The sequence below is a fragment of the Apodemus sylvaticus genome, chromosome 6 (genome assembly GCF_947179515.1).
Source record: "Apodemus sylvaticus chromosome 6, mApoSyl1.1, whole genome shotgun sequence".
NCBI classification, from domain to species: Eukaryota; Metazoa; Chordata; class Mammalia; order Rodentia; family Muridae; genus Apodemus; species Apodemus sylvaticus.
The window spans coordinates 118,843,250-118,869,766 of NC_067477.1; the positions used below are offsets into that span (position 1 = coordinate 118,843,250).

At 51.6% G+C, this 26,517-nt stretch overlaps 1 protein-coding gene across 8 annotated transcripts in view; it reads right to left on the reverse strand.

Moving 5' to 3' along the window:
* The window catches only part of Togaram2 (TOG array regulator of axonemal microtubules 2), a 51,366-nt gene that overhangs the window by 24,314 nt on the left and 535 nt on the right, over positions 1-26,517 (reverse strand). For 3 of the 8 annotated variants that reach the window (XM_052186322.1, XM_052186319.1, XM_052186327.1), the window contains exons 2-13: positions 21,907-22,045; positions 19,600-19,713; positions 18,069-18,356; positions 16,819-17,033; positions 15,895-16,085; positions 11,667-11,713; positions 9,519-9,682; positions 6,371-6,527; positions 5,993-6,157; positions 2,635-2,788; positions 1,581-1,686; positions 150-385 (exon numbers count right to left, since the gene is read on the reverse strand). In XM_052186322.1, the coding sequence (XP_052042282.1) occupies positions 150-385; positions 1,581-1,686; positions 2,635-2,788; positions 5,993-6,157; positions 6,371-6,527; positions 9,519-9,682; positions 11,667-11,713; positions 15,895-16,085; positions 16,819-17,033; positions 18,069-18,356; positions 19,600-19,713; positions 21,907-22,045 (1,976 nt within the window). Of the gene's footprint in view, positions 1-149; positions 386-1,580; positions 1,687-2,634; positions 2,789-5,992; positions 6,158-6,370; positions 6,528-9,518; positions 9,683-11,666; positions 11,714-15,894; positions 16,086-16,818; positions 17,034-18,068; positions 18,357-19,599; positions 19,714-21,906; positions 22,046-25,744; positions 26,242-26,517 lie in introns of those variants that run through there. The other 5 variants (XM_052186325.1, XM_052186320.1, XM_052186323.1 and 2 more) reach the window with 4 other exon arrangements.

The window sequence follows — 26,517 nt, forward strand, 5'->3', positions numbered from 1 at the left end:
TGCTCATTCCATGTGCCAGGGCATCTCCCCCCCACACACACACACACACAGCATATACAAGACACCCACAGATGTGAGGGTCACCAGTATCCCCTCACACACACGCACGCACACACACACACACACACACACACAGGGATAGCACATACTAGACACCCGCAGATGTGAGGGCCACCAGGGCACGAGCAGGGGTCACATTTTCCACCATGGCGCCCAGAGCCCGGTTGGCTGCCCGCTGGATAAACTCGCTGGTGTTCCCCATCTTCTGCAGAAGGCACCGAACAATCTCCTCAGCCTCCTGGTCCATGCTCTTCTTCAAAGCTCGGAAGAGGTCTCCCAGGGTGCTGATGGCCAGGCGGGCTACCTTGGAGCGGAGGTTGGTGACCTTGGAGAGAGAGAGGAGAAGGGGCCTCCAGGTCAGCTGTACCTTCCCAAGGGCTCTGAAGACAGTGTGGCCCCCACTGCCACTTCCTCACTTATGCCAAAGCCCTGTTCTCATCCTTTGCCACACTGGAGTTAAAAAAAAATCTGCAGCATCTTTGGTCAGAGTAGCCCATGCTGTCGTTATCAAAGCTACTCTGCTATCATTGGAACTAATAATCCCATTTTCAACATTGTCTGAAATTTGTACATGTCCCCCACGGGTCCATGCTGTGAACACTTGTTCCCAAGTTGGTGCTGCTGCTTTAAGAAGATGGGGAACTTTCAGGAGGTGGAGCTTAACCAATGTAGGTCACCAGGGGCAGCCCTTTGACGCTCTAGCCAGTCCCCTGTTTCCACTGGGCTCTCTGCTAGCTGTATCTGCCCATTGTGTGAACAAGATGCACAGTACACTCCTACCACCATGCATAGAAGCATTCCCAGTTGCCACGCCTCCCCTGCCATGGCGGGCTGAAATCCCCCTGAGACCGTGAGCCAAAATAAATCTTTCCTCCGGGTGCTCCTCTCCAGAGTTTTGCCACAGTAGCGAGGAAAAGAACTAATATCTAATATAACAGGTTCACAGAAATGGCCCACTCTGCTCTTCACACCACAGTCACGCTGCAGAGGCAGAAGCCAACCCTGACATGACATGGACCAGCCAAGTGTCAACACGATGTCCTCTGCATCACAACCCTCCCATCCTCACCAGGACAGTCTGTCCCCAAGGCTGTAGACTGGCCTCTACTGAGATCAAGCTCATGTTACTGTCTTTCAGGGCAGGACCTCGGCTGAGAGCCAAGTCTTGGGAAATGCTACACCAGCCCTGAGGTTGGGAATCAACCCAGAGTGCCCATCCTTCTTTAGACTTTGCAAGAACAGAAGACAATGGACAGTGACAAATGGGAACGAATGACTCCAAATGTTTCAACTCCCAGATTACAAGATAAAGAAGGCCCTGTGCTCAGTGCTGGCATCTGAGGGATGGGTAGTGAACTCCCACCTCAGGGGCTGGAGGCTGGTGAATAAGCAGAGACAGGCTCCAGAGAGCCATGGTCTCTCACAGCTGCTGTGTAACTCACCTGAACAGCTAAGACAGGGAAAGGGTATGTGTGGATTAGGGGAAGAGGCAGAGCACAGAAGCTGTGGGTAGGCCTCACCTCCGCAGTCACTGCCAAGGACACATCATGCAGCCGTGTACCGAGGACCTCCGAGTGGCAAGCTGCCAGACGCTGGATGTTCACCAGGCCCTTCTCCTTCATGTGCCTGAGAAGCAAGGCCAGGCCTGTCACAGGAGGGGAGGGGGAGGCGTCCTGTTTCTCTGCAGACAGCTCCCAGCAGGGTGTGATTCCAAGGCCTCAGAAGCAGGGTTTCTTGGGGTGACACCCTGGCTTGGAATCCTACTAGCTGGTCAATGCAAGCTGTTTTATTGATCTTGGCTGGCCCTCCACACTGACCACCCAGGATCTGTTTGGGTCTTTGATACAAGATAGACAATGCCAAGAAGTTGCTTAAAATGGGGGCTAAAGATTGGAAGGCTTGTGCAAGTGTTGTAGGCCACCAGTCACTGCTTCCATGACTAAGACCACAAGCCTCATTTGCATCGTGGGGGCGGGTCCCTTGTATTAAACTTGATCCAGATGGGGATGTATCTTTGTCGGGAGAGTGCTTGCCTAACATGCCCAAGGGTGTGGGTTTGGTCCCCAGCACCACATAAACTGCACGTGGTGGCACATGCCTGTCATCCCAGCACTCAGGAGGCAGAGGCAGAAGGACCAGAAGTTCAAGGTCATTCTCACTGAGTTCAAGGACAGGCTGGGATACATGAGACCCTGTTTTAAAACACATAAATTAACAAACTTGATTTAGAGAAATAAAGCTCCCATCTGACCTTCCTCGTTTCTCTTTGTTCCGTATTCAGATTCCTACCAACCATGCCTGGCTCTAACATGTCACAGAACAGTACACGGGCAGACTTAGAAGGGCCCATGTACAAGAAGTTAGAAATACCAAACATATGAACCTATATATGTGCACACGTGTGCGCGCGCACGTGTGCACACACACACACACATGCACACACACCTTCCATGGCAGCAGACCCTAGGGATGAGGGAACAGGGAAGTTGGGGGCAGGAGATCTTCTGTAGCCCTCCTAAATACCACCCCTACACAGACCAAGCCACAGGACATACAGTGAAGGCCCCTCCTCACCAGTCATTGCTGTTGAGGCACTGGAGGGCATCTGTCAGCCCCAGCTCTGGGTTGGAGAAGGGCCTCAACTCCCTGAGAGCCCGAAGATCCATCTCCTCCTCGTCTTCCTCCCATTCAGGGGAGCCCAAGGTAAGCACAGCGGGTAATGAGTTAGCTGTATGAGAGGGAGGCAGCAAGCATTACCCAGGAGGACAGAGAGGACACACACACACACACACTGAGCCTGATCTCAGTGCAGCCCCACACACAGGGAGAAAGGCCTGGAGGCTGCAAAGCCAGCAGCTACACCTCACTTGCCCTGACTTCTCACCTGTTCTAGCGCCACCATTAGGAACACACAGGCGGCTGGGCATCATAGGAAGCTGCTGAGCCTGTGACTCACCTCCAGTTCTCTCCTACCCTGGTGGGGATATAGAGCACGGCAGCCGATAGACCCCTTGCTAGCTGGGTAGCATTCTAAGCTCACTCTTCACCAGGAACCCCTGTTACTTCAATCCTCCCATCCCTCCTCTGTGAGATGCCTAGGGGTGGAAGCACTCATGGGCAGATGGCTGAAGGAAGGCAGGGGGACCGGGAAAAACCCTGCAGGAGACTGTCGCCTGCAGGGTCACGATGCAGCCACTGACAGAAACTAACAGAAAACGGGGAAGAGCATGGCTGGGGTGTAATTCAGTGCTGGAAATGCTTGCCTAGCATGTGTGAGGCTCCTGGTGCAGTCCAGACAGACAGACAGACAGACAGACAGACACACACACACACACACACACACACACACACTCATACACTCATACACACAAACACACACAAGTCAGAGCCGGAAAAAGACAGACACACAGAGAAAGACACAAAGACAGACAGACACTCAGAGAAAACATTTTCTTTCTTATGGATAGATTCTAGAATCAGAAAGTTCTAGAACAGGAAGGAATTTCAGAAACACAACATACCCCTCAGCTTCTCCGTCACAGAGCCAGCACTGGGCTCTCCCGCCCTCCCATGTCTCTCTTCCTGGTCAGTTGTTGCTGTGAGGCTTCCTTGGTTCCCCTCCCCGAGAATGTGTGTGTGTGTGTGTGTGTGTGTGTGTGTGTGTGTGTGTGTGTGTGTGTGTGTGTTTTACTGGAGATTGAACTCATCATCTTCATACACACCAGGCAAGAACTATACCACTGAGTTTATCATCAGCCCTGTCTTTACTTCATCTCTAGACAGCTCTCACCTAATTGCCCAGGCTAACCTTGAACTCATTGTGTAAAGCAGCTAGCCTTGAACATTCAGCCTCCTGGATATCTGAGAATATAGTCCTGTAGCATCACTACTACTGCGGCAGTAGCCAGCCTCTGACTGCCCTCCCTACCTCCACACCACCCTCTGACATCATTTCTCTCCCACGGACTTGCTCATAGACACAGGTTCAGACACGCGAGGCCACACAGGGGTCACTTCAGCTTCTAGTCTCTAGGGTTTGCATTGACTCTGTCTTGGCCTGCCCTCGCCCACCAGCCTCTCCACAGTTCTCGTGAATATGCCTTCCCACGAGCAGTCCAGGAACCTCTGTGTGCTGCACGCACGTGAAGGCAAACCTGCACCCAGTCTCCTGAGACAGGCTGCAATCTCATGGAGTACATTAGTGATGCAATGACAACCAAGTTCCAGTCCTGAAACCCCATCATTTCCAAACTGACCAAAAGTTAGGTGTAACCAATAAAGGGACACTCGCAGGACTGTCAAGAGCGTAAGAGGACTCAGACTCTGCATCCAGGGAGGTCATGAGAGGAAGGCACTGTCTTTTCCTAAATCTATCTATTCACAAACACCACAGCTTCAACAATGACAGCCCATCCTGGGTTCAAGACTCAGCAGCCAAAGTCTGAGACTGACAGTCTGCCATCACTGAGGATGGCATGAGTCTTGATCTCTCCTGCTCTACAGTCTACACAGTGAGGGTGGTGGGTTAGGCAGGTAAGCACTTCTCAGTATTGATCACTTTCATGATTCATTCTGTAACACACACAACCCAGGTCACAGGGCACACTCGGAATGGCGGCTCCTCACCAGTCATTGCTGTGGAGGAGGGCATCTGCTAACTCCAGTGCATTCGCTCCCTCTCTCTCTCTCCTGTGTGTGTGTGTGTGTGTGTGTGTGTGAGAGAGAGAGAGAGAGAGAGAGAGAGAGAGAGAGAGAGAGAGAGAGAGAGAGAGACAGACAGACAGACAGACAGCAGAGAGAAAGATAGAAACGGGGAAAGAAAGCCAGGTCTTACACGTGCTAGACAAATGCTCTACCACTAAGCTAAAGCCCTAGCTAACCATATCTCTTAATTACCTATAATTCTCACCTATTTTGCACTTTCTTCAAATCAAGCCTCTTTCTAGATCCTAAATACACTTATTTTAAAGGGAATTTTAGGTCACAATCAACATGCAAACTAGTATTACTTGTGATAGACTGTGGTGTTTATAATAAAAGGAGATTAATCTTTCAGTTCCCAGCTATGAAATTTCAGGTAGTGTAGGAAGCCTCTGAACCTAAACATGGGTCCATTTGTTAAAATAAAGGCCAAAACAAAGACAAAAGGCAGAATGGGACACACACCTGTGGTCCTAACCCTGAGAGGCTGAGGGGGAAGACCAAGGGCTACGGAGAGAGACCTGGCACACAAGAGGCTGAGGGGGAAGACCAAGGGCTACGGAGAGAGACCTGGTACACAAGTGGTAAGGATAAAACCATAGCTCCTGAAGAAGGGTCCCAACTTAAGGCTTTCTATTTGACACAACCGAAAAGATACAAACAATGGAAAATGCAAGTCAAAAACACTTACAGTACCAAAGCCCTGCTTTACCTGATCATCATTATATGAATATGAATCAGAATGATTAGTTTCAACCTTTAGTTGCTTTTTTTCGGGAAAAAAAAAAGTCTTTTCAACTGAAAGGACACTTGAATGCCTAGTATGAAGAAGAGGAGGAGGAGGTGAGGTTCCTTTAAAAGTGAGATGGAATGTCCCCTGGTTTCTTGGCATGTCCCCTGAGGTGTCCTTGCAAGCTCTTAGATTCCTTGGTCCCAGCCAGCCCTATCCAGTCCCAACAGTGTGAAGGCACAGGCAGACATCCAAAATGTAGCCAGAGCTCCCCTCCGAAGTAGTTCCTTGCCCGTGTCTTTGGTGGCTTCATATACTAATGACCTCTCTAGTACATGTCCTTTGGTCCTCATATACTGATGACTTCTCTAGAGCATGTCATACTAGGCTGGTAGAACTGCCTAGCATGTACTGGACAGCATGGCAAAGACAGGTAGCCAGGATACCCCTGACCAGACCCCAGAGCACCCAGAGGTGGTCCGGAGAGAGGTCAAGTCCCACCTGATGCGTGCCGGGCAAAGCCAGGCTCCTGCTTGCTGACTGGGATGCTGGGCAGGGAGGCTCGGTTGGCCCGCTTCCTCTGGAGGGCTCCTATGTTGTTTCTGTGTGGGCTGTTCATGCCAGCAGGCTCCGACAGGGTTCCACTGCCCCGCAAAGGAAGGAGGCCTGTGGAAATAAATCCTTGACTAAGCGGGTTCTTCACATCCCTGGCAAGATGTTTCTGTGGCAATGGGTACATTGGCAGGTGGCAAGGGATGATTCTCTGTCCTGTCTCAGGACGGGGAAGGGGAGGCGGTGTGGGCAGCCCCTCTTTTGGAAGGTCGAGAGCCCAGGAGTTATCCAGGAAGCTTTCCCAGTGGAGACACCCACCCAACGCACCAGTACCTTCCTTTGCCGAGGTTCTCCATGTGCCTAAGCCCTGGGAAGCCAGTTCTCGCTCCCGCTCTGGTTCCTTTGCCCTCCGAAGCAGCTCTATCTCCTTCATCTGCTTCAATCGCATCTTTTCCTGGGCAGACTTGGAAATGGTGACATGGACCTGACACAAGGTCAAGGAAATGCCTATTAACCTGGAAAACCCAACCAGTCTTTCTACGCTTTTATTCATTTAGCTGTGAAACAGAAGACTGCCTCCCATGTGTCAGCCACTGTTCCAGAGCGAACAAAGAAGAGCCAAGTCCTGAGGCCCTGGGAGCGGCATGGAAGGAGGGGCGGGGCACAAACAGTAAGTAGTCAATTTGTCTGAAATGTCATATGAGATATGCTAGAAGTAAAGCAACAGGGCGACAGCTTTGACTTCAGGGAAGAAGCCCCTTAGAGAAAGGACTCCTTTCAGCATGAAATTTAAGTGGGGATACAAATGAAGACAGGCAACAGGCACACCATTTTGCTGAGAGAAACATTTTAGCACAAGAGTGAGTGACTGACTGCAAAGTCCCTAAGGTTGGGGTATGCCCAAAATAAATGAGGAACACTGAGTTAAAGCAAGCCAGGAACTGGCAGGATCCATTTTACACTGACTTTTGGGGCCAGTAACCAGGGGTTCCAGCTCTCATCAAGACGTAAGAGGCCATTTAAAGTTTTGAGCAGAAGCATGATAGGATATAACTCTTCCACTTGGGAAGAGCAGTTTCTCCAAAGACTGTATTTTCATCACATGTTATCTTTAAATGGATTGATATTCTTAAGAAGTTGTAAGAACTGGAGAGATGGCTCAGCAGTTATGAGCACTGGCTGCTCTTCCAGAGGTCCTGAGTCAAATTCCCAGCAACCACATGGTGCTCACAACCATCTGTAATAGGATCTGATGCCCTTTTCTGGTGTGTATGAGCACAGTGACAGTATACTTATATACATAAAATAAATAAAATCTTTTTTAAAAAATTATACATTTTAGAAAAAATTGTACATTTAGAAAAAAGAAGCAGGAGGAGACAAAGAAGATAGAAGAAGAAGGAGAAGGAAGAGGAGGAGGAGGAGAAGGAGAAGGAGAAGGAGAAGGAGAAGGAGAAGAAGAAGAAGAAGAAGAAGAAGAAGAAGAAGAAGAAGAAGAAGAAGAAGAAAGAAGGAGAAGGAGAAGAAAGGAGAAGGAGAAGAAGAGGAAGAGGAAGGAAAAGGAGGAGGAAGAAGAAGAAGGGATGAGGAGGAGACAAAGAAGATGAAGAAGAAGAAAGAGGAGGAGGAAGAGGAGGAGGGAGAGGAGGAAGAGGAGGAGGGGGAAGAGAAAGAGGAGGAGGAGTGAATGGGGAAGGGAAAGGAGGAAGAGAAGAAGATGAAGAAATAGAAGAAATTGTTGTTGTAAAATGGGGATGAGAAGCCCCTTTATGCAGCCTTCACCAATGATGTTATCATCAACTGTAGAACACTTTGACTTCTGTTTCCCAAAGATCATGCTGACTGTTGTATAGAGAGAATCAAGGACATGGAAAACCATTAGGAAATAGTAGGATATCCATGCAAGAGTTGAGATGGGGGTGGACCAGGGTAAAGGGAGGGCAATGGGATAGTGAAGCACAAAAGCTGTTGCAAGTAGAGTTGGTTCTGCTGATACACAAAATAGGAAAAGAGATAGGGAGAGGGGAAGAGGAGCCAAAAGTGGACCTGGGAGTTTTGGCCTGAAGCTAGGAGCTGCCATTCACTGGGTACAGACCTTGTGAGTTATGGGTGCCAAAGTAGGAGTCAAGGCATGGTAGACTCAGAACCTAATTAGATATTCAAGTAGAGATGCTGAAGGTAAGGGGAGGTTGGGGAGGACTTTGTCAGTCTGTAGACTACAGTAGTACTTCAGACACACTTTCTGCAATAGTTAAGTAGACCAGAGACCAGAGGACTGAGCCCTGGGGTCCTCAGCGTCTACAGGTCAGGAAGATGGAGGGGTGTGCCAAGGAGGGAGGAGATGAACTGGCCTTAATGAATGCCCAGAACACCTTCTTTCTCATTTGTGTCCCTAGGCAGGAAGTTCAGAAGGGACATGTCAGAAGCTGTGTCAAAAGCTGGTGCGAGGCAGCAGAGGATTGAGATGTGACATCTGGGGCCTCAGAGAGGCAGTGAGGACTGAGGCTGCCAGAAAAGGCCAACAGAGAGTCATTGGGCTGCTGGGAGTGCCCTGGGTTCCAGGAGAGTGTTGCTGATACAAAGCGACAGCCAAAGGCAAATGCTAGAGCACTGGGGAGGTGGGGGGATGGCAGGGGGTGGGGGGTGGAGCCAGAACAGGAGATGGTAGTGAGCGTGCATGTGGGACCTTGGAGTTGGGCTACTATGGTTGGGACAAGACAACTTGTAGTGTCCAGGCCTGAGAAATGACTGTGGAGTGAGTGGCTGAGGCAGGCTGTAAGATAAAGTCATGCCACATAAAGAATTTTCATGGCCACCCTCATTAGAGCCTGGCTCTCATGTTGTCAGCAAGTCATCGGTGTCTGTGATACAGCACACACTCAGGGCGGGCCTTCCACATGTGCTTCAGAGCTAAGCTGCCATGCCGTGTTCCAAAGGAAAACCTCAAGGATCCCAGAACAATGACTCTGTATGACTAAATTCATCTCAATCAGGGAAGAGAAGCCACCTCCCGGAGGTCACCTTCCAAGAGCAAGGTATTTGTCAGCCTGTCAGGAACAGCTTTGGCCCATCAGCCTGAGTCAGCTGCCTCTCGGCTGCTATCCTGGGGGTCAGTTCAAATTACCCAGCCTGGTTCAGCTAAGCCTCTGGCCTCTTTCCAGCATCCTGCTCCCCTCCGGCCCACGTGCGACCTTCTTCTGTCCTTCCCGCCTCCTTCCATCTGCCTTCCTCCTTGTTCCTGGTCCCCACCCTCAATCGTAGCTCCCTTCTTGTTTCTCTCCATCTCTGCAGTACTCCTTCCCAAACTGTCCACAGCTTCTGGCCTTAAGTGCTTGGAGAAGCAGCCTCAGGCAGTTCTTGCCTCTGCCCCATTCCCCACCAGCTGGCTGGCCAGCTGCGCACAGCAGATTTTAGAAGTGTGCTTGCATCCCGCCCGCCGGACCTCAACTTTGTCCTGCTCCTGCTTCCCCGGTACCTTGGTGCTGGACTCCCTCTGCTCTTCTTCATTCGCCAGGGAGCGGGGTTCTTTGGCATGGCTGGAGAATGCTGTCAGAGTAAAGGCAGACTGTGACGAAGCCAGGGACAATGGGGTGGCTTCGGCAGACTTGGCTTTGACAGCTGGGACCAAAGGCTTTGGCTCTGGAGAAGTCAAGAGCAGGGACAGAGCTGAAGACAGTGGCACCCACCGTGGCCTGTCAGTGGGTCCCTGACCCTGTGCCTGATGGATTTTACAGTACAAGCCCTCAATCTTCAGTCCTTCTGCCCCACACTTTCCTAATGGGGAAGTTAGATATTCTCCAGAGTAGCATTGCCAGGAAGGTCAAGGACCAGGTCATACTCCAACCACTCACTCATTCATTCATTCATTCATCCAGAAAGCAAGAACTGCACATTTTATTCTAAGTGGGCAGAGAGTGGAAAATCAGTCAAATAAAATAATTCGGCCAAATGTTTATACCATTCCAGCAGAACCAGAAGGGGGCTGAGAATTTTTGAACATTAGTCCAATCCTCTCACTTCACAGATGAAGAAACTGAGGCCCAGCAACCTCCTTTTCCAAACAACATCAACTCCATAGCTGCTCACCATCACCCTGTATTTTCCCAATAGTGGGTTTAAAGGTACATTTTAAAACAGAGCTGGAATAGGAATGAGTTCCCTAATTTCCTCCAGCCACCAAATTCACCACATCACAAGAGCTGGCCAGCCAGGGGTTTCTTGAGATTGGACCTGCCATCTGGGAATGCCCAGGACTGGAAAGGGCATTTTGAGTATGTGTATCTACATGGTTCTCTGGTCCCCATTTCTTCATGGAGGGTCCCTCTGCTTGTGGCAGGGTGAGGAAGGGTTAAGAGGTCAAAGATGTGGGAGGGGATGCAGATGCTCAGGGCCAACTGCTCAGAGCGAGGCTTGTGAGAACGCAAGACCAAAGATAGCACGGCAGCCCTTACAGTGACTATTGGGCAATGTCACCCCAGCTGACAGCCAGAGACAAACTGTGCTCTAAGATCTTCTAAATATCCAATTTCTGGCCCACACCCTCTAGGGACACCTAGAAAGCCTTGTCTGAGCAGGCTGTCCCTGTTTGTGGACACCTGGTGACATGGTCTCCTGGACCAAACCCCCATCCAGCCATCTGAGGGCTAGCACCTAAGGGCATGCGGGGTCTCATGTGTCTCACCTCAGGTACCCCAGGCACATTCCACACACGGAGCCAGGGAGACAGGAGAGGCTCCTGCCTCTGAGGCGTCGCCGCCAGCCCTGCCTCTCAGGCCCAGCTCAGAGCCTCCAGGGCAGCAGCCTGCCACTCTGCCCCAACTCACTGGCTCAGCTGCTCAGTCAGGGACCTGCCAGAGAGCCAGTCACCCTCCCTCCAGTCAGCTCTGCGCAGCCTGAGCTCAGAGTGCCCCTCATGGGCTGCGCCCTCTTTCCCTGCCCTCTAATCACTCTTCAGCCATAGCACAGCTTCCCTTCATCCCACAATCTCTCCCCAGCAGCAGACATCAGCCCAGAGGGATGACCTTCTACATCCATTCCCCTCTCCTTTCCCTCCTCCTTCTTGAAAACTGCCCTTCCCCCACGTCCACCCTCTGGTTGGCCCTGCTCCCCTGACCTTTGAATCTGCTGAGAGCAACTGCCCGAGGCTTATGAGCAGTGGTTTACAGTCTCACTCGGTCCAGTGAGGGCATCTTTATATGTTTTACACAGAGAAAGAAGCCTGTTCTTGCTGTGTCAGGCCCACTCTACCACAGTGCAGCCCAGCACACTAGCAGGTCTAGCCCAGCCTCTGAACAGTCTTCAAGAGCTCACTGAGGTTCAAGGTAGCCTGGATCAAACTACTCAGCCTGGATCCCCTGGTTCACACCTCCCCCCCCACACACACACACCCCAGTCTGGACTGTCATGTGCTATGTGAATCGGTGTGCATCCTGGCGCTCAGCCTTCCTGGTCCTTGACACAGACTTATCGCCACTCTAAAGTGCGATGACTTCAGCTTCCCCATCCATCTGTGAAATGACAGGCCTGGCCCGAGAGCCCTCAGGTCTCCCCTGGCCTAATCCCATGACCCAGAACACGGAGGCAAAGAAAGAGAAGCAAGCTGAGTCCTCATGGGAATACGTACCCAGAGATTTAGGGGTCTTTTCCAGAGGTCCGTTCTCACAAGTCAATCTTAAAAGAAAGAGAGAGAAAAGAACTGTGTGAACCCCAGTTAGCCAGTGATACCAGGACCAGCAGCCCGGGGTTATCCCAAGGTGGCAGATGCTGAGATGGACAGAGATGGGCTGGGCTATTTCCCTGTCAGAGTGGCAGAAGGTATAGCTCCTGACACTAAGACTGGGTTGATTGATTATCAGCCAGGCCAGCCTCGGAATCCATGCCCAGGGCTAGGCGATTCCCTGGCTCTGCAAACATCTATTCCCTAGGTAACAGTGTCCATATGAAAACTGCTGTCTTAAGTTAGACTCTGTTTTTGTAGTGTAGCCGGATGAAGGGCCTGGATGTCTCCCCTCAGCTCCAGCCACATCCCCTGCCTTGGCCTGTGCTGCATGGCAAGTGTGTTAGCCGCTTAGCCACCTCGCCTACCCACTGTTGCCCACACTTTTTAAAAACGTATGCATATGTTGTCCGTTCCTGGCTGTGTTGGTGTTTGTTGAGGGGCAGTGCACGTGTGGAAGGTGCACATGCAAGTGTGTGCACCTGTGTGCTCCTGTGTGCGCCTGTGTGCTCCTGAGTGCGCCTGTGTGCGCCTGTGTGCGCCTGAGTGCACCTGTGTGCACCTGTGTGGGCCTGAGTGCGCCTTTGTGCGCCTGTGTGCGCCTGAGTGCGCCTGTGTGCACCCGTGTGTGCCTGTGTGAGCCTGTGTGCTCCTGTGTGTGCCTGAGTGCGCCTGTGTGCGCCCGTGTGCGCCCGTGTACGCCTGTGTGTGCCTGTGTGCGGAAGCCAAGGTCAGTGCTGAGTGCCTCCAGCCATCTCTCCCCCATGCTTTGAGTTCGGCTCTCTCGCTGAGCCCACAATTTGCTGTTTCAGCTGACATGGCTACCCAGCTTGCTCCGAGGATCCCATCTGCACCCCTCACACACTGGGTCATAGATAGATCCTGGTGGCCACCAGCTTTCAGGTGGTTCTAGGGACCCAGATCTCAGACGCACACTGCACACTTTGCCTGCCAAGCCACCTCCCCAGCCCCACAGTGGCCTTCTAACGGAGCTTGTCTCATCCCCGCATCTAAGAGCTTTAAGACAGGCCTTAGAGGCCTCAGATGAGGACTCATAAGCCCCCTTGTAGGCTGAGGCGGTCTCACAAGCAGACTCTTGCAGCTTCCTAAACGCCTCTGTCCTTCCTCCCTGAGTGTCTTTGTCCTCTGTCTTGTGCTGTCCCTCCTTCGAAATTTCCCCCAAGAAATCATCCCAGCCTCATTGAGACGCTATTTTCTCGATAGACTGGTGAGACCTTCTGTCTCACCTCTGATCCACCGGACTTGGATTCAATGATTTACCCTCAAGTCTCTCTCATCCCCACCCCCCAAATGTATTCACCCCGGTTTCCGAAGCATCTAGCAGATAGTAGGTGCTTGATAGTTTTTTTAAATGAATAAATGATTAGGCAGATGAATGAAGTGGCAATAGGGGAGATTTGCCACCTGTTTGCTAGACAGCCTTACAGAGGTGGAGAAGAGAGCCAAGTTGCAGGTGGACAGCTAAGGCAGGTGTTTTCTGTGTGACTAATTCCTGCCAGGCTCCTAGCTTAACATCACAGGTTTTTGAGATATGGCCCCAGATCTATAAAGTGCTAAGTTAAAGAATAGAATGAGGTTTTAGACACGACAAGATAAATAAAATGAACAGACATTTAAAAAAAAAAGAAGCAAAATCAATTTAAATAGCCAAGATTTATTAAATAGTCAGATCAAAGCAAGAATGGAAGGGAGGTGGTGGGGGGGGGGGGGTGGACAGTCTATATGGACAAGACAGAGGCGACCCCTTCCTGTCCTTGCCGGCCATGAAAGCCAGGTGAGGCAGAGGTGGAAGGCCCGTGTTGATGTGCAGGACAGAAAAGTGCCACAGAGTAAATGAGGCTCTGGTTCAGGAACTAGCACACCCACAAGGCCTCAGATGGACCCTATAGATAGTGCAGGAGGAGGGGGGAGGGAGGAGGGAGGAAGGAGGAGGGAGGAGAAAGGAGAGAGGAAGTCAAGCCAGGCAGGCTCCTCTCAAAGCTGCCGGCAGCCAAAGGTGAATAAAGTCAAAGATCACAGGAGGGTTGCCTGGGGAAGGAAGAGAAGGCTGAACAGCAAGGGGCTGGATAAGGCCGGACCACTGACCCACTGACCCACTGACCCACTGACCCACCGGTTGGATGACGTTAAGGAGCAGCTGTGAGTGCCATGTGGGAGGGAGACAAGAAGCAGATGGGAGCTTCTGTGTGCTTCGTTATTGCAAGAAAGCCATGGGGAGGGGCTCTCAGTGAGGCTCCAGAAGCCCCGGAAGCCAGAGCCAGGTCTGCTGCTGAAGATGCAGACAGAGCAGCTCCTCCACCAAAGGGCAGTTTGGGGAAACACAAGGTGCCTCGCGTTGCCATGGTAATGTGTGTTCCCTCTCTTCCGACTTCCTCCAATGCTGACCAGCATGCCAGGAGACACCAGAAGTCCCAGTGAGAGTGTGAGTCTCCAGGGAGAGGTCAGGTCATGGCAAAGTCACCCAGAGCCCCGTGATCCTGGAGGTCATAGCCACAAGGAAAGACTCCAGGAATTTTGAGGATGGGTAAATTTAAGCAACAGATGAAAGGTGTGTAGAGAGTGCCTGGAAGATCAAGACATGGTACAGAACCAGAGAGAAGGAGGAAAAATGTCAAGGCTAGCCACAGCCCCAAGAATCATGAGACAGAAGGAAAGCCTTGGGCAGAGTGAGGACTCTAGCACTAATGCTACTGAGAGAGGAGAAGCTGTGCACCAGAAGGGCCGTAGGGAAGCCAGTGTAGAGGTGAGCTGCGTGCGAAGGCGAAAATGGGAGAGAGCTCCCATCCCATCCGGGAGCAAATGGACACGGTCCCACAGCCCAGCAGGGCCCAGACACAGATGGGGATGCAGGGGTGACCAGAGAAGGCAGCGCAGGAAACAGGAGATCAAGAAAGCCAGGGAGAAATGGGAAACTTTGGAAGATCAGGCCAAAGAAATTCAGGAGGAGGAAGTGACAACCATATGTAGTGATTTAAGGGACAAATGTGCCCCCATAGTCTTGGCATGTGAACATTTGGTCCAGGGTGGGTGGCAGTGTTTGGATAGTGTGGCCTTGGTGGAGGGGCTGTGCCATCAAAAGCCTCGACCTATTCCCAGTGTTCTCCTCTGCTTCCGGCTTAAGGGTCAGGATGTGAGCACCCTGTGCCATCAGCACCCTGTGCCATCGGCATCCTGTGCCGTGATGCCTGGTGTTCCCTACCATTCTGGGCTCTTACCCTCTCTCTGGAACTGGCCATCCGCGTAAACTCTTCTGTAACTTGCTTGACCTTGTGCTGTTTTATCATAGCAATAGAAATGTGTACTAACAATGTGTACGCTGCACTAGGAGAGCCAAACCCATAGGTGCTGAACACGCACTCACACTCGCACACATTCCCATACACATGTGTGTATACAAATGCACACACATACACAAACATAGTTACAGACATACATTCACAGACATGTGCCTATGAATTCTTACACATTCACTGGGGCATCAGTCTGGGCTAAGCACTGGATGCTGACAGCCACCTAGAAGGCTCTGCCTGTCTTCTTTACAAGCAGGTTCATGATAACCTAGAGCCTCTGCCCCAACTGTTTCTGAGTATGAAGACCCTTTTGAAGTCCAAAAGTTTTATGAAAAACCCATACACCCACACACATGTATACGCAAACATGCACACACATGAGTATACACTATATACCTTACACACACACACACACACACATTATTCATGGTGGTGGTTTCAGTATCTGTTGGCTAAGAAAATACATAACAAGAACGAGCCACCAGGAGCTTGATCATGCCCTAAAACAATGTGTATTTTTATTCGTCACTATGGCAACTGTAGACATTAAGAAACAGAAAACAAGCTGCCCATATTGCTTGTCATAGATGCCTTCGGAGCCAGCCAGAGTCCAGGATCAGAGAAGCTGCAACAGCAATGCTATGGCCTCCTTGTGTCTGGCATCCATGGGAGGGGATTTCACCCTTTCCAAACCTGGTGCCTCTAGGCTGTGCCAGCCATGGTGACTCAGCAGTGAGGAGCCCAAAGGAGTCGGGGGTGGGGTGAGAGAAGCCACAGGAGAGATGACCACAGACAGACTTGAGATTTTAAGTAGGCCTGCTTACCGCGTATGTGGGGCCCTTGGTCCCATAAGTGCATCCTGGCCTGGACACAAGGGGCTGGGCAAGGAGCCAGGCCTGCAGGAAGAGGTGTCTGTGGGCATCCGGGCCTTCGGAATGGGTGGGATCACGATGCCTCCTAAAGACTTGTGCATCTTCTCATCAGCACAATGCAAGTATTGCCTGGAAATCTGCACCTGCAAGGGGGAGGGGGAGGGGAGGGAGCCTGGTCCTTGGAAGCGTGACTCACACTGTACTTTCAGCTCCTGGTAACCTCACACAAAGCATCTCCTGCCATCCATCGGTGAGAGGATTCTGGGAAATGTCCTCTTGTTTCCCTTTCCGGTCTCTTCGCCCCACTCCAACCCCTCTGGGAAGATCGACCCTTCCCAACCGGGGAGGGAGGCTGACGAGCTTCTCGGTTGCTTTAATTCTTTTTTGGATTTTTTTTTTTATCTTCTCATTTCAGAAAAATCTCTGACTACACAGATCTGGAAGGGACCCTCTAAAACACCCAGTTCAAAGCTCTGCTTTTACAGATGTACAAAATAGCTCCGGGAAGGAGGTGCTTCTCCAGGCCGAGTTGGCATTAAGCAAGAGATGACCAGTAAATCAGGAAAATCCCAAAACATGAGCACCAAAGAAAGCCTGGGGGGCCACCAGCTCCAGTAATGAAAGTACTGTAGCCCCCATACCTCTCGGGCAGCCCCCCAACACTCTCGTGCCAGAGGTAACAGTCTGAACGCTACAGGGAGAAGTGAAATGCAGGCCTAGAGTCTCTCTCAAGGCCACCCTGGTCCTGAGGACTGTCCTGAGACACTCACAGAGATGCACGGGGCTCAGGGACAAGAGTTGGTAAAGGAACGGAAAGCAGACAAGGTAACTGCGAGGGGGGGGGGGGGAAGACTGGACGCTGCAGAGCTGCCTTACCTCCCCGGCCCTGCAGGCACCCGAGTCCTGGAGATCCTGTCTGCCTCCAGGAGGGTCCAGGTCCTTCTCCTTGGCACTGCTAGCCTCAGGGGTGGTGGGAATGCTCTGGATGGGAGGCATTGGCCTGGGCACCCTCAGGAGCCTCTGTGAGGTGGTACGGGGGATGGTGCTCCGCAGAGGAACTCCTTTAGAGCCTCCCACCGGATCCAGAGAGGCTGGGCAGGGTTGAGATAGGGAGCGAGTTAATACATGGAGCACGGAGAGCTGAGGGTGACTGCTATACTAACCTCATGTCCTGGGGGAAGAAGGGATGATGGAGGGGGACAGGAGAGAGCTGGGCGCCCTCCAGCGTGGCACCCAGCATCCACCAGAACGCTAGCTAAGCAGCAGGTTTTGCGGGCCCTTTTCATTTCCATCATACTTGGTAGAAATGCAAATCAAAGTCAAAGAACAACAATGTTGGGCTAAGAGAGGGCACAGCTGGCGCTGGATAGACGGCGTACAACCCTTCGCGACCCTAACTTCAGATGGAAAATGTTTCCCCTCAGACTCCTGTCTGGAGCACTCTTTCCCAGCTGGCTGTGCTATTTGGAGCAACTGTGGAGCCTTCAGGAGATGAGGCCCAGCTGGAGGAGGGAGGAAGTAGGTCACTGGGAACAGACCTTTGAAGGTTACAGCCCAGACTCTGGGTCCAACCTTGCACTCAGCTTCCCCACAGGACCAGCCTCAGCCACGTGCAGCCAGTTCTGTGAACGGAGCCCCTCCACCCTGCCTGCCCCACCATGCTCCAAAACAGTCAACCAACACAGATCTTCGCCTCTTCGGTTGTTTCTGCTCCGAGTGATGGTCAGAGACGTGCAAGTAACAGTATACTCAAGGAACACACGACAACTCAAGGAATACACGCCAGAGAAAAGTCAGCCGTGTGCCTGGTGAAGCCCAGTCCTTCTGTGCACGCCCACAAAATGCCAGTCTACTGCCAGGCAGCTGCAGCTGCTAATCAATTCCTTCCGATGCGGGGTAGACTTGCCTTGGCACCCCTAAGCTAGTCTAAAAGACACACAGCCCCTCATTTCTGTTAGACTTCATCCTCAGTGCTGCCTCACATCCCACAACAGCACCCACCTCGGCAGAAACCCACTGACCAGCGCCAGTGAACCCCCAAAAGCTCGAACACCTGCTGACTCTCATAGCCTGGGCGGCCTGGTGTGCTTGATCTCAGAGTGGGTGGTAGCTGGGCCTCGGCTTACCTGGAGAAGATGCCGCCATGCCTTCTGAGAGCCGCCTCTTCTTGAGTTTGTCCTTAATCTGGATAGTGTCTCGGGCCACACTGCTGGCCTCTGATTCCAGGGAGGGCATAGCTGCCACCGGGTGGGGCCCCAAGGGCAGAGCTCCGAGGTTCCTGGGGTAGCCATTCCTGGCCTGCCAGCCTTTCAGAGGAGCATCCAGAGTGAGACTACGCTGGTCCTCATGTCTACTCGAGAGCTGTGACGGGTTCTCACTGCTCGGCAGGACACTTGACACTGGCTGCGGAGAGGCTGAGAGAGAGAGATACACACAAGCGGCTTTCGGCCAAAGCTAATAGGCTCAAGGTGTATAGAAGATGTGCCCTAAGTTAGTCAGCTCTTCAGCTGTGGTGAGTGGTGAGGGGGTTGGTGAACTTCTGGGACCAGAGGAGTCCTGGAACCTGGAAACATGAGGGAAATTGTGGGCGGGGAGCTTACAAAAGCTCATCCAGATTGTCTCTCCCCTCAGAATCCCTCGACCTAAGTCCTAAGACCTGATGCTCAACCTGTGGAGATTGGACTATAGCTGGCATACAACCCAAGGACAGCCAAACTCCCGGACCAGCCTAGGCCTGAGAGAACACACATCTGCAGTCACAGAAGCCGCCACTCAGAGCCAAAGGGCTGAGCCCTGCCCTACACAGTCTGTAGCTAGACACCAGAGCAGAGGCCAGGAGCAGAAGGTCACAGAGGGGCTGAGTGGAGTCAAGACAGATAGCAGAGCAGGGCCGCCGCCATGCTTGTGACGCCACTGCCTGCTACTCATGTCCAGTGCCTTCCAGAGGCCAAGATGCAGGCCCCCAGGGAGGCCGGCCTTGTCTTGCTGGATTGTGAGGGGCTCCAAGTTCCCAAAGGGTTAACCCATACTGACAGCCCCCATCCCTAGGGGCTCCCTTTACCACCCGCACTCCCTGAGGAGACCCAAATGATATTGTTTGTTTGTTTCTATTTTTTGTTTAAGATTTGTGTTTTGGGGATTTGGGGAGGTTTGGTGGTTGGTTGGTTGGTTGGATTAGTTTTGCTTTGCTCTGCTTTGCGTTGCTTCTCTACTTAAAATAATTCTTAAGAGTAGATATCACCCCACTCACATAAAAATTGGCATGTAAAAGTTCTGTCATATTTAGATGCTCACAAATATATAATTTTCAACTTTAATTTTTTTTTTCTCTTAGAATCTCATGTAACTCAGGTTAGCCTCAAACTTATGTAGCTGAGGATGATTTTCACTGAACTCTGAACCTTTACTTCCTCAAACGCCCTGGAATTAGTCCCTAGGAGCATTTTAAATGGCCATGATATAAAAACGCCTGCCATCGATGGTGAATGTCCAGACATGCAGACGCCGTCATTTCCTCCTCTGGCCTGGGCTCCAGCTCTCTGTCCAGTAGCCTTGACTGGGTAGTTTCTAAGGGATCCTCTCCTGTCCCATGCCAAAGACCTCAGAGAGGTCACCAGAGCAATTTGGTGTGACCAAGACACCGGGCCAGGTCCTCACCTTCACCATAAGCGAGAAGACTGGGGTCGGTGCCTCCGGACGAGGGAGCCCGGAGCCCAACACTAGTCCGGGGGACGCTCCCACAGTACACAGCCACTGGAGCCGGAACTTTGGCTGGGGACAGAATCAGAGGAGAATGGTACCTTAGAGCCCTCTGGGACCAAAGGAGGAGCAGGAGTACCCACTACCATCTTCTCTGCTAGAAGAACTTAGTCCTCACACCAGAGCCTGGTCCCCTGATGGGGGTACCAGCCAGGCAGCAACCAGGCAGCAGCCTCACACAATCCCACAAATCCCACCAGCCCCGCCTCTGCAGCATTCCTCCCTCGGGCCTGCTTTCTCCTTCTCTGCTTTCTTCCTCTCTGTCTTATTTGTCCCTCTCTGTCTGCTCTCTACCACCATCCAGCTTTGGGTCCAGCCCACTAGTTGGGCTTTTTTTTCAGTCTCCTTTGGAGTCTCCTCCTCCAGCAGCCAATAAAACTGATCCCTGCTGGCCACAGCCCTGGCTTCTGTCACAGTGGCTCTCCGAGTTCTACCTGCACTCATCACAGATAGCTCCCTTCGCCTTAGCAAAGGCCCTGGCTAAGAGCATCCACTGCCTGCCTCTCCCAGAAGGCCTCAAGCACTGAGCTCCAGTCCTCCCTCCACTGCCTCCCTGGTTTAGCAAACAGCACCCTTCATCTCCTAGTGTCTGTACTGTGCGGGGATTCTGGTCTGCACATGCTGACCAGGGTTGCGAGGCTGACCTGGTCCTCCCTTGGAGGAGCCTGGATGGCCAGTGACAGGCAGAAGATGAAGAATAAGTAACAACACAGGAAGCCCTGGCAGGGGGCTGGTGAGGAGGCTTCCCAGTAGGGGAGGAAGCAGAGCAGAAGCCAGGAAAGAAGAGAGCAGGCTAGGCGTGGCCCCTGTGAGAAGCTGCCATCGCACCTACTACTGCTTGCAATGGATGCCGCCTAGGAAAGGGGAAATCCGTTCTCTCCAGTGGAGCAACATTAGATATATCAACCGCACTCCGGGGTGGGCTCCACATCCGGGCGGATGGGCTCCACTTACCAAGCTCCACCGTTTGTGCCTGGTTTTGTTGTGGGCTCTTTGTCTTATTTGGTTACATTTGGATATTTTTTATCTTCTTGGGTTATTTTGTGTGTTTATTTTTATTATTTGGTGTGTGTGTGTGTGTGTGTGTGTGTGAGAGAGAGAGAGAGAGAGAGAGAGAGAGAGAGACAGAGAGACAGAGAGACAGAGAGACAGAGAGACAAAGACAGAGAGAGAGGGAGGGAGAGGGAGGGAGGAAGGGAGGGGATGAGAGAGAGAGATCATGGAGTTGGGTGGGTAGAGAGGTGGGAAGATCTGGGAAGAGTTGAGGGAAAAGAAGGAATATGAAAAAATTCAATAAACAAAGGGGAGTTTCCCCTGCCTGGCCCCAAAGGCCAGAGTTCTCCATCAGCACCTAACAAATGTCATCCCCCAAGCTCTCAGGCCCAGCCCCTCCCAAGCATAGCTCAGAACCACCTAAGGGCTGAACCGACCAGCAGATAAACCACATAAGGAGAGCTTAGCCACCCTCCTACACAGTGACAGACACACACCAAGCAGGTCTTGAGAGAATTGGTTGTTCTTGTTTCTACTGCTGTGTGACTTGGAGGAAATAAACTACCCTCTCTGTAACTCAATTTCATACTTGTAAAACAATTTGGATTGCACTGAGATTCATAAAATACATTCTTCCTGTCCCTAGATATTTATTTTTAGGCTTTCAGTCTTTCTTCCTCCTCCACTAGACTCTGAAGCCAGGCTAGAACTGATTAAGTTATTAATTACCAAGTTGTTTTCATATTCTGCAGTATGCTGTCTATGCAGGACATATTTCCCAACCACTACCTTTTTTACCAAAGTCCCCAGGACATATGCCTGCTGCATCTCGGTCTATCTGAGGTGAATAGCAACTCTACACTTGACAATCATCCATTTCATCTGGGGCACAGGGGAATTTGTTTCCAGCAGAAACAGGAGTACCTGGACCCAGCCACCCACACACTCACAACCACAAGATTGCTTTAACCCTTCAAGGAACCAACCTGCCTTGTCTCAGAGCAGACACAAAGCCAGCCAGAGTCCCGGGGAACCCCGTGCCCTCCCCCCACACACTCAGAAGACCAGGAAGTCTTTCAGACAGTCAAGGCAATTGAAGTCAGGAAACCCAGTATCAGCCTGTGGTCAGCCCCCACCTGGCTGCATCTCCCCAGCAGAGTGTGACCCCTGGACTATCCGAGGAAGTTTTACAGCCCATCAAGGCCCCCCTACCTAGAGTGACATCCTCACGGGTGTCCATGCCCCGGGTGAAGAAGGAGCCCACCAGGATGCCTGGAGGTAGCAGTTGTGCCTGGGCCCTGAGTGTAGGCCGGAGGGGTCCAAAGGGTGCTGGTCTGTGACATCCAGGGCCCTACGTGCAAACAAAACAAAACCCTTTAAAACCCTCTGTGAGATCCACGGGAGATAAAGCCTGGCTGAGGTGAAGAGATCTTGACCTTTGCCCTCTCACAGAAATGCACAAGTTCCTAAGTCCCGAGGAGAAGAGTTCCTTATGAGGAGCCCAATCAACCTGTCACCCCTTGTCACTTAGACATGATAGCTTCAAGCCTCAGGGGAGGTAAAATTCTTTTTTGTGTCTTGTTTTGTTTTGGGTTTTGGTTTTTGGTTGTTTGGTTGTTTGGTTGATTGGTTGGTTTTTCGAGACAGGGTTTCACTGTGTAGCCCTGGCTGTCCTGGAACTCACTCTGTAGACCAGGCTGGCCTCGATCTCAGAAATCCACATGCCTCTGCCCCCCAAGTGCTGGGATTAAAGGCGTGTGCCACCACCGCCTGGCCGGGAGGTAAAATTCTATCATTCTTTTCCAGAACTTTCTATTTTCTTCCAAAGCCCTTTGCAGAGCTGTCTGGAGCCTGTGATGGATGCTGATGCCCGGCTTAAGCTCGGGGTGTTGGCAGGGTCGCCTCAACATTGGCTGCCTTCAGGTTCTGCTCCTCCGCACCTGCACGAAGACCTTATTCTCACCTGACTGATCGAGCCACGCCTCTCGCCTTGGCCACCTCGACCTTTGCTGACCTCAGCTTGTTCTCTCTGAGCCTCTTCCCCACCTCCCTCGAGCCTCGGCGGTCAGCCCCCAGCTCTTGCCAGTCAGAGCTTCTCTTCTCCTTTGACAGGAGGTCTCACTGCAGGCTCTGAAACACCACACAGCTTTATGCATTTCTTCTTGAAACAGGGTGCCAGGCCGAGTCTGGGGATGCCCAGACCAGCTTAGCGGCAGAGTTGAACCTCCCGGTGTCACTCCTGAGAATGCTTCCCTCCAGATGCTGTCTGGGTACAGGCAAGGGCACTGTGCCAGTTTCCTTTTGTTGAGCAACAAAACCTGGCTCAGGGACTGAGAAACCTTCCTTCTGCTTGGAAACCAGCCTGCTCCAGGCCCCGCCTGGCCCCAGAGGGCAGGGGAGTGCCTAGCAACGTCTGGCCCAACAGGTTGAATGAGGCTCAGCCAGCTGCCCAGCCCTGACCCACCAGCCCTGTCTCTCTGCTTAGCATCTCAAGCCAGTTGGGTTCTCTGACCCATAATTTTCCTCAGTGACTCTGAGGAGGACATGGTGGTGACAGCAGCCAGCAAGGCCTGTGAGATGAAGCACTTCTTCCAAGCTGATAGGGAAGCTTCCATTCCATAGAGACAACACCCCATCCTTCAGCCAGAGAGATATGGAAGAGGCATAAGAGACTGGCCAGGCCACCATCTTCCCTGAAAGACTGAGGACTTCTCTTCCAGGGCTTTGGAAGTCCCAAGAATTGACTCTCATCAGAGGATGCACGATCTGTGGACAGTCTAAGTAAATAAGAAACATCTATCTGGAGTCTTGTTCTCAATCATGGCTGAAGCTCTCAATCACCTAAAGTCTGGTTAAAATTACATGCTGAGACACCGCCACACAGGCTGCCCCCTGAATGATTCTACTGAGCAGGCTACAAGGATGTGCCCGTTGTTTTAAGTCCGAAGTAACTTTGGATGTTCAAACAGGACTGAGCCACTGGACTATGGTTCTGGTTCAGCCTATAGCAAGGGCTTCACTTGTGCTCTCTTTCTCTCTCTCTCTCTCTCTCTCTCTCTCTCTCTCTCTCTCTCTCTCTCTCTCTCTCCTCTCACTGGAGGCTGTCCAGGTACTTTTTGGTACCTCAGTTTACTCAAAGCGCTCCTTTCTAAGCAGACAATTTGGACTTGCCCACAGCACAGACTACGTACTTTTTAAGTTTGGCTACTGCAATGCCTTGTAACTAGGCCAGCCCTCACGGGCTACCTCTTGGAAGTCAGACTGTCCACAGCCCCAGGCAGCCTCCTTCCTCCACGTCCTGGGACTCGCAGAAAGGAAACCACTAGCCATCGCCTAGCTTATCACAGTGCATTCATCCACGAGCCCAAGTCAGGTCTGCCTGTTCAACCCCTCAGTCCCCAAAGATCTACAGAGCACGGTCTCCCAAGAATCTGCCCCCAGAGAAAGTGGCCACAGTGGCTAACAGACAGGCAACCATGTCCCATGTGACAACCATGAGTGGCACACACACACACACACACACACACACACACACACACAGGAAGATCACTCAGACCCTAAGAGCTCTGGGCTTGGTTCAATTGCTACCCAGCCCCCAGCCCCTAGGTAGCCTTCACTAAGGTCTCACTTGTACACTCTCTGGCCATGGAGGTTTTACTCTCTGCCTGTTGGATCATCCGACCTCAACCTAAAGAGCTCAAACAGCCGGAAGACTCTAGCAAGCGGGATTTCATTCTCATTTCCCCATGTTCTACTTTGTCCCGAATGACTGATTCCGTACTCTCAGCCTGAGTTTCCCAGGGGGAAAAAAAAACTATTATCTGCTGCTTCACTTAAAGCTGTGGCCACAGGGCTTCCATGGTGACCCACACTACAGGAGTGAAGCTATGGGACAGAAGAGACTCGGGTTTCAAGTGGAATGGAAACAAACTTAGCATTGGCTTGGGAGTATGTCAGCCCCAAGAACAAAGTGTGACCGCTCCCGTGCCTCTCACAGACCACAGGAGTCAGGGCCAGGGCCATGCACACCTTGTTCCCCAGGAGCAAAGAGAACAGCCAACAGTTCGGGTGGGGGGGGGGGGGAGACAAACACTCACACCTCACACCATCTTGAATGTTATAGTGGAGAGAGTCCTCCACCCTTCAGAGCAGGTTGCTGGCAGGTGTCATGGAGGAGACGGGCTGGAAGGTCAAACTGGGTTTCACTCCATATACACCCTTTTGTCTTTCTTTTCTGAAATAGGGTCTCAGTATGTAGTCCAGACTACCCTAGAACTCAAGATCTTCCTATCTCAGCCTCTGGAGTGTTGAGATCCCAGGTCTGTGTCCCCATACCTACCTCAGCTGTCCCTTTGGCCTCCTCCAGGGCTCACTATGAGTCCATGTTTCTATGTGAACATGTGTTGTCACCAAGGTGGGCGGAACAACACTTACTGTAAGAGCAGGAGAAGCAAGTGACACTCACTGCCACCCTGTGTGGGCCTAGTTCTTAAGCCTCAACACCCCATCAGGAAAAGCATTCACTGTCACGCCAGCAGGGACTGAGGGGCACTCACGTATGTGGGCAGGTAGGCTTCACGGGGGACCACACAGTTATTCAAGAAGTCAACTGAGGGAAAACAACTTTGCTGGGCCTGCCTCGGGATGTCAACTGGTCCAGGCATGGAGGGACAAACGCGCCTATGAGTCTGGGGAACCCAGAAGCCTAGCCTGGGAAGGCAGTGATGGCTATGGTACAACCCCTGGAATGGGCCTCTAGAAAGACATACTTAGAAAGCAATCGTTTTGACCAGATCTGAGAACGGCAGTTTGCAGACCCTACACTGGAACACTAGTACAAACACAGAAAATAAAAATCAGCATTAGTACTATTTAAGAGTTTCTGTCCAAAAGATGTAAACAATACTCAGCATTTAAGGAAAACAATAGTATAATAGGTAAAGTATAGAAAATATATATAGTGTTATATACATTAATTGTCTTAGTATAAGAATTAACAAAATAAAATGAAAAATGTTTTATTAAAAAAAAAATCAGCATCAGGACCCACCTGTCGGTCCAGACAGGGTGTAGGCAGGATTGAAGGTTCTTTTCTTTCTCCCTGGGAATGAGGAGCAGCCATATTCCTCAAAGCCCTCCTCCGCCTCTACTTCCAGCCATAGACCTCCAGAGAAAGCCCCGCTGTCCTTAGGTGGCCTGATGGCTCTAACCTCCAAGCTGTCACTAGGGGTCTGCTGCTCAAGTCAGCCCACCATGTCCCTGATACTAGGATAAGAAGGTGTGTGAGATCACACCCAGCCCCTGAGCATGACTCGACTGGAAGCACCTTACCGACAGCTCTAAAGCCCTGCTTCTGCTGCTGCAAAAAGGAGATAGCCCTGCAAGCCTCAGTACCTAGTCACGAAACAGAGATAACCACTTAATGCGGAGTCTGACCCCTAGTTAGTGCTCGGTGCGCTTGAGCATTAATACAGCTGCAATTAACAAAGGCTCGGCCGGTACACAGCTTGCTAGGAAAGCATGAGGACTCCAGTTCCAATCCCCAGAAGCCACATAAAAACACACCTGGACGTGGCAGCACTCATCTGTAACCCCAGATCTGCAGAGAGAGCTAGACAAGGTGCCGGAGGCTCACCGGCCACCGGTCTAGAGCACTGGTTCTCAACCTTCCCAGTGTCGCAACCCCTTAATGCAGCTCCTCATGTGACAGCGACCTCCCAACCCTAAAATTATTTCCTCCTTACTTGATAACTGTAACTTTGCTACTATTGGAGCAAATTGTAATGGAAATATCTGATATGCAGGATATTTGATAGGGATCCC